This window comes from Leptonotus elevatus, chromosome 5 (genome assembly GCF_054856555.1).
Source record: "Leptonotus elevatus isolate MCC_2025b chromosome 5, RoL_Lele_1.0, whole genome shotgun sequence".
Lineage (NCBI taxonomy): Eukaryota > Metazoa > Chordata > Actinopteri > Syngnathiformes > Syngnathidae > Leptonotus > Leptonotus elevatus.
Window position 1 is genome coordinate 10,043,061 of NC_141243.1, and position 7,426 is coordinate 10,050,486.

The following is a 7,426-nucleotide window of genomic DNA, read 5'->3' on the forward strand; positions in this document are numbered from 1 at the left end:
TCCAATGTGTATCATGAAAAAAAAAGTCTCTGAATTCACTATAAGCCCGAATAAGATATCAGAACAAACAAACAAAAATTGGGCAGTGCAACAATAATCACAAGTTTCAGTTCAGGTCAGGAATTCTGCCACCTGGAAGTATAAACTGTCACCAATTTTTTTCCAGACGTAATTACTTTTTATTATGATACCTATTACAAGCATACGTCATTCGTATTTCACTACAATGTTATCACTTGCATAAACTTACTTTACATTCGCAAGGGTCAGCAGCATCCATTAACGGCTAATTGGCTAAAATGTCCTTTTGAATGGTCTCTGTGTGAGTTGATCCAGAGTCCAGAGAGGAGCTGGGGGTGGGGGGTGTGGAGTGGGGTGTGGGGGTGTAGCTGGGGAGCGAGTCAGGATCCCGTGACGCTCAGCTCTGCGGTGACGTCAGCGGCTCTAAAAAGACGCGCAAGAGGGAGAGAGAGAGATGGGAGGCAACCGGGCTCGGGTCCACTTCTCGAGTGAAGATGCGCTTCAGAAAGTGACGATGCGCGCCACAGGAGCCGCTCCATCGTGGCGTGAACTCGCGCGGGGTGTGGGTGGAACCAGAAGGGCAGCGACGAGGAGCAATTTATGTGACCTTTTTGTGGGATTTCACCAGTGATAATTGCGCATTTTGCGGCTCAAGACGCACGACTAGAAATCCAGTTAGTGGACTAACTGGAAAGCTCTCATTTCGTTCTCTGCTTTTATTAGCGTGAACGGGTGTAAATAGTGTAACGTATCAGCTTTATTGACTTTTTATTAACTGTTCTCCCAAATGAGGCGTGTCTGCAAGCAAGGGCGCACGGAGATAATGTGACAATACTTCATTTTCTTCTTCTCAAAGTTGACTACCCGTAGTACATATTAAATTAACCGAGTTCAATATTTTACGAGCTGGAGAAGTTTTAGTTGCACGGTAGGGGAAAACAGTAAAATGTGGCAGGGAGAAAATCGGTGTTTTATGTCGGGCTTGTTTTAAATGAAACGGCGCTGATCCGTGTCCTGACGCAACAAGACCCGCGCATGTTTTGTGATCTTACAATGGACTCGGAAGCTCCGTCGTGGAGGATGCAAGGGAGCTAACATTTGGAGAAAAACAACAGACGACATCAACAGAGGTAAATAATCACAGATTGCAATTGAAAGTGTGCGTCAGCGAGGCAGAAACAGCTTTCGTCCAATGGAAAGCATTCATCTGCAAGTGTTGTGCCTTTTGTTTGAAAGCAAATAGAAGTTAATTGAAGACAGTAATGGACGGTTGCTGTTAAATGCCCCTAATACTATTTTAAGGAACACAATATTAGCCACTCCAATCATTTGCCTATTTTCTGGTAACATTTAGAAAGAAATCTGAAGGAGAAATGTGAAAAGAAAGAGACATTAGTCAGTTAAATTGTTAAAATTTATTTCCAACACATTTTTATTGGACAGCAGTGATAGCTCAACGTAGTCAACTTAAATTCAAAGGGGCTATGTATTTTTCTCCATAGAGACTCCGGAAGAAGAGACCAAAGCATGGCCTCTGCTCCGGAGGGCGGCTGCTCCTTGGAGCTTAGCAACTGGAACGCGAGCGGCGCCTCCGTCCCCTGCAACCAGAGCGTCCTCAAGCTGGCGCCGTACTCCCCCGAAGCCACGGCGGCCTTCGCCACCGCCATAACCCTGATGGTGGTCTTCACCATTGTGGGGAACATCATGGTGATCATCGCCGTGCTGACCAGCCACTCCCTGCGAGGGCCGCAGAACCTCTTCCTAGTGTCGCTGGCTGCGGCAGACATCTTGGTGGCCACACTCATTATCCCTTTCTCTCTGGCCAATGAACTTCTGGGCTACTGGTACTTCAAGTCCCTGTGGTGTGAGATCTACTTGGCCCTGGACGTGCTCTTCTGCACCTCCTCCATCGTGCACCTGTGCGCTATCTCTCTAGACCGCTACCTGTCCATTTCCAGGGTCACCTACGGCCGCCAGCGGACTCCCAGACGCATCAAAGCCGCCATCGTGGTTGTGTGGCTCATTTCCTCCGTCATCTCCTTCCCCCCGCTGCTGTCGCTCAACAAGACGGAGGTGGGTGACCTTGCGAGCGAGAGGGGACCCCAGTGCCAGCTCAATGACGAGCGCTGGTATATTCTTTACTCCACCATCGGCTCCTTCTTCGCCCCGTGCCTCATCATGATCCTGGTCTATGTAAGAATCTACCAAATCGCCAAGCAGAGAACACGGTGCCCTCCAGGGGAGCCTCGCAAGGACGGAGTCGGCGCCGCCACGCCGAGTCAGCCCAAGCGGCAACTACAAGCCAATGGTAGGGATGAGGATGAAAAAACGTCTTCCCCTAAGAAAACATCCAACGCCAGACCCCCCACCCTCGCCATTACCCCGTCTCTTTCAGGAGGGCAGGACGAACCCTCCCAGGATCCCAACCCTAACAATCTTCAACCTCCATCTTCAGCTACGAGCCCAGTCACCAGCTCCGTAGATACAACTCTGCATGTACCCCCCACCATCCCCCCCGCGCCTCAACCGGCCCCAACCAAGACTAAAGCGGGCAAGAAGTTCAAGCGGCAAAAACAAAGCAAATCCGACAATAACAACGGCGACAGCTCCAGCACAGATAGCGAGGCCAGCAACGGAGGGGGCCGGGGCAGCGCCAGCATGCCGGGGTCACCCGCAGGAGGGGGCATCCACTCCCCGGGTTCCGTCAAGCGTTACAGGAACATGATCGCCACTTCAACGGGGTCGCGGCTGGTGCCGGGGAGGAAGTCCAAAATCGATAACAACCCCGGGGCGGCGAGGCGCAAAGCCATGGTCAACCGAGAGAAACGCTTCACATTTGTCCTGGCCGTGGTCATCGGCGTCTTCGTGGTGTGCTGGTTCCCGTTCTTCTTCTCCTACTCCCTTCAGGCGGTGTGCCCCGAAACCTGCGCCATCCCCGACCCACTCTTTAAGTTCTTCTTCTGGATTGGATACTGCAACTCCTCCCTCAACCCGGTCATCTACACCATCTTCAACAAAGACTTTCGGAAGGCTTTCAAAAAGATTCTGTGCAGAAGTACCAAGGGTACTTTCTTTTAACCACATTTGGAACCAACGAGGCATACAGTATAACACTGCTATCTTTCAAAGGGCTGCATTATTAATTTTATGAGCCATGGACGTCAAATTTCAAATTTCTTCATCACAGCCATAGAATATGCGACTTGACATTTTAGACTACGACATCCTGATTTGTGGACAATAGGGGTCTTTGACAGGATAGATATAGTTCAGGCATGACTACAGACGACACAGATAACATTTAAAAAGAAAATTCGCATTGGTCCTAAACAATGCGGGAAAAAAATATATCACATTACACTGACTGAATGCTGGGAACACAGGGGCCTCAAATCAGGGAGGACACAACAGTTCAAGCAGTAGAGATATGTGAAATGTGTCTATCATAAATATATATATTAGGGGTGTAAAAATGAGAACGTTAATTTTGAGTTAATTTAAAGTTCCTTTAACGCCACAAATTTTTTTTCAATGTGTGATTAATGACCGGCCCTTACTTGGAAAGTCTGTATTGGAGGAATTCCAGTCGCAACGCAGCAGACACATCCACTTAAAATTTTTGCAGTCATAAATTTAATAAAAATGCATATATTTGTGGAGAGTGGGATCAAGTTGTATTTTACAGTTTTAAAAATGCGTATAATTTCACGATACCTCATGTTAAAGATTAGATAGGTCTGAAAAGAAAAATGCACTGAGCAGTCACCAAAGTCTTACAAATGCAATCATGCCATCTAAGTGGCAGAAAAATAACATCAACACAAATCAATATCACACTCATTTGGATTTTGACTCCATTTTATGAGTTATTACGAAATGACTGTATCAGTGACTAAAAGATGCAGCCATATTTTTATTAATTTAACATCTTTATCCCCTACTTTTATGTTAACAAGAGTATGACAATTATTGTACATTTAGAACAGATATAAAATTTGCGATGGAAGTTGCGTGATTGATTACGATTAAAAATTGTAATCGCCTGACACCCCTAATATACATATACACGCACACATAGAGTATGTACTTCTTCAGACGTGTAAGGCAGGTTATTGAGGAAGGACAACAGGTAAACATGAGAAAGACTGACCTTAGATCCAAACAAGCCCCGGGGCCTTTTGTTCATCAGCAGAGAGCACAAGGAGCACACAAGGTTAGTGGTGATTTCTTGCAGTCTTAATCTGTCCAGCTGCGGGGCAAACATGTGTTCCCTGATCCCTATCCAAAAAGAGCAACAATGAGAGGCATCTGAGGATCGAAAATGCGATAACACCAGTGGAAGGGTCCATTTCAAACGAAAGGAAACACCGAGACGTTTGCGTCAAACGTGACAGATGCCGCGGCTCTCAGCTGCCTGCGGGTCAGAGTGGACACTCAGGTTGTGTGTATTGTTCTTTTTTTTTTTTTTTTTAATGAAATTTTAGCATTCAGTCATGAGAGACATGTTTAACACTAAAGCAATGATCTTCTCTGCTTTTAATGGACAGGGTGGAGCAATCTTGTTAACAATGAAGCCTTGCTTAATGAGGTTATTCACACTATGTCATGGGAGGTTCATCTGCTGATTTATTTGCATTACTTGACACCTTCTGCAGACCGTCAGTGATAAGTGACAAGGCAAACGTTCGAACAAATGATTAAGAGGACAGACACACAATGCAGTGAGGGATGTGTATAACATCACCTCGCACTTGCGACTGCATGGATTTTCCAAGGCCATTTTCCTGAGTCACAAGTTCCATCTGCTGTGGATTATTATTATTATTTTTTCTCTCATTTTTGCTACCTGCCAAAAGACGGAGGTTTTTCTTTTTCCTTGACAAAACACGTGTGTTTTATAGAGCACACAGGTTTATTGATTCAATGGGACAAGGGCTGTCAGCGACACATTGTCGAATTCTGCTGACCTGTGTGTGTGTGTGTGTGTGTGTGAGAGCGAGAGCGCGTGTGTGTGAATGTATTCTCTATCGATCTACAATAGTGAAGCATAGAAGAGACACTGCTTGTCATGTGACTGCTTCTTCTATATTTGTGAATATCGGACTTATGTCGGTGTGTTGAGAGAGCCATTTGAAAGTGTGTGTTTGATTGCATTTTGAGAAGGCACCTTTTCTTCTGACCACCCCGGAGGGACCTCGGTCTGTCGCATTGATATATGGCTCCCATGTTGTTTTACTGAAGTCATATTTGCTGTGTGTGTGCGCGCGCGCGTGTGTGCGCGATGGGAGGTAACGATACAAGACTGTACTATTTATTTCAAACTACTGAGTGTTTCCTCTCTATTTATTGTTCCATTGCAGTGCTTTCATTCTGAGGATCAAACAATATCATATGGCTCAGAGGGTAAAAATATTGTATTACCTTCTAACGAGCGAGAGCCTTATTGATTTTAAACATTAAACAGTGGCTTTTGTGTGATGCTGTTACAATACATGGAAAAACTATGGACTTGCATAAAACGCCCCATACATGAGCATCGATCATCATTTTGAATAGAGATAAGCACATTTGTCCGAATTAGCTATAAAAAAAAAAAAGAAGAAGCAGCAAGTGCTGCTTAATGAACATTTGTAATCCAAAAACAGTGATGAAAATGACCCAGAAGAAAAGATGTGTTCAATTAAACATTTGTAAGTTGTATTCTTTCCAATGCAAAAAGGCTGCTTTTGTATAAAAATGAGTTATTCTACCCACCCCATTCTTCGCTTTTTGTGGTGACGTTGCTGCTTCTCTTAGTTAAAAAAAAAAGAAAAAAAAGAAGAAGCAAAGATTGTGGCTTGAGGGAGACAGGTGCGCTAATCCAAATCTTTTCGATGGAAAGCACCTGTTGTGTCTTCCCCCTGCTGTGTTCGGACCAAAATGCATGGTCGGCGCTTCGGAGTTGTCAGTCCTCCATCTGTGATCATCCCCTCCCACCCTCAAGTTTAAAAATAAAGTGATTTGGAAAAGCACAAAGCAATCTCTGCTGTTTTTTATACCACTATTTTGGACATGACAGTAAATTTTTGCTTGGTTGTCAATATTACATCCAATAACTTTTACTGTATAAGATACGTAAATAATCCATCCATCTATTTTTTTCAAGGCAAAATCAACCAAAGAAGTTTCCTTACAATAATATGCACCCTAAACACGGCATTCTGATTAATATTGGGTTTGTAGAGTACGAATCTAGCAGCAAAATCCATCTCATGTGGCGGCCATTTTGTCACTTGCTGTCGTCAGACCAGTTGCAGAAAACAGCTAACTACTGTCATGTCATTTTCTGCTGAAAATGGGCAAAATGGCCGCCCCCTGAGATGGTTAACTCATATTCCACAAACGCAGTAGGGCTGCATAGAACATAATATTGTAAAGAACATTTTTGGGGTTGACTCTGAACTTGTCTTCGCAGGGCACGTACAGACGAACATAACACACATGCTTTTGGAATGTGGCAGAAAACTGGAAGGAAGAACATGCAAACGCCTAACAGGAAAGCCCGTGCCGAGATTCGAACCCAGCACCTCAGAACTGTAGGCCAGATGTTCTAACCACTAACACAATATGCCACCCAATGAATAATGCACTGTTTATTATATTGATGAGATGAGAACTTTTTGTTGACATTTTCGTCACTTTGAGTAAATAATACATGAGTCTTAATGACAAAGTCATGCATATGCAGAAAACAGCTCTGTTTGCTGATCCAACTTAGGGTTGTTCGCCTTTTGCAGAGGTCTGCGCTCCACTGAGCACCATTAACCCACAGCTCATAAACCCTGGTTAATTTCACTTTCTCCTTTTGTTACATACCGTACATTAAAACAACATTAAGGATAGTTTTTTAAGATTGGTGGAGTTACATTATTTCACTTTTTAGGCAATGCAAATTGTATAAATCGTGCAGATCTCTAACATAACTAAACCAAAAAAAAATGGATCATTTGCACTCACATTCACACCTACAATTTAGAGAAACCGTCCCCAATTAGTGGCCAAATCGGCTGCAAATCATCCATCTCTAAAAATAAAAGACAATTTGATACGTATCCCGATATAGTTTAAAGTGAAATTTTTCGATTAGTTTTGATTCAGTGAACTCACATCTTTTACACCCCTAATATATATATATATACCATGACAGGCCTCAGTGTGAAATCCTGCCGAGGTGTGCACCGTTTAACAATCAGCATCAATGTAACCGACATCGCTATGACAAAATATTTCAGAAAAGTTATCTTTGCCCGTGGACACGATTTTTCCCCTCTTGTTCACCACTTGCTGAAGTTATTTTGTTCTATTGATCAAACTGGTCATGTTCCGTTGATCAAAGTATTCTTTGGGGGCGTTAAAAAATAAATTG

At 43.9% G+C, this 7,426-nt stretch overlaps 1 protein-coding gene across 1 annotated transcript; it reads left to right on the forward strand.

The window, feature by feature from the left end:
- The first annotated feature begins 483 nt into the window (after positions 1 to 483).
- adra2b (adrenoceptor alpha 2B) lies at positions 484 to 6,036 on the forward strand. The gene is made up of 2 exons (XM_086077202.1): positions 484 to 1,151; positions 1,524 to 6,036. The coding sequence occupies exon 2, from the start codon at positions 1,549 to 1,551 to the stop codon at positions 3,097 to 3,099; it is 1,551 nt and encodes a 516-aa protein (XP_085933328.1). The 5' UTR covers positions 484 to 1,151; positions 1,524 to 1,548; the 3' UTR covers positions 3,100 to 6,036.
- Positions 6,037 to 7,426: the final 1,390 nt, after the last annotated feature.

Coding starts and splice junctions, on each gene's coding strand:
- adra2b (XM_086077202.1), top strand. CDS start 1,549: ATGGCCTCTGCTCCGGAGGGCGGCTGCTCCTTGGAGCTTAGCAACTGG.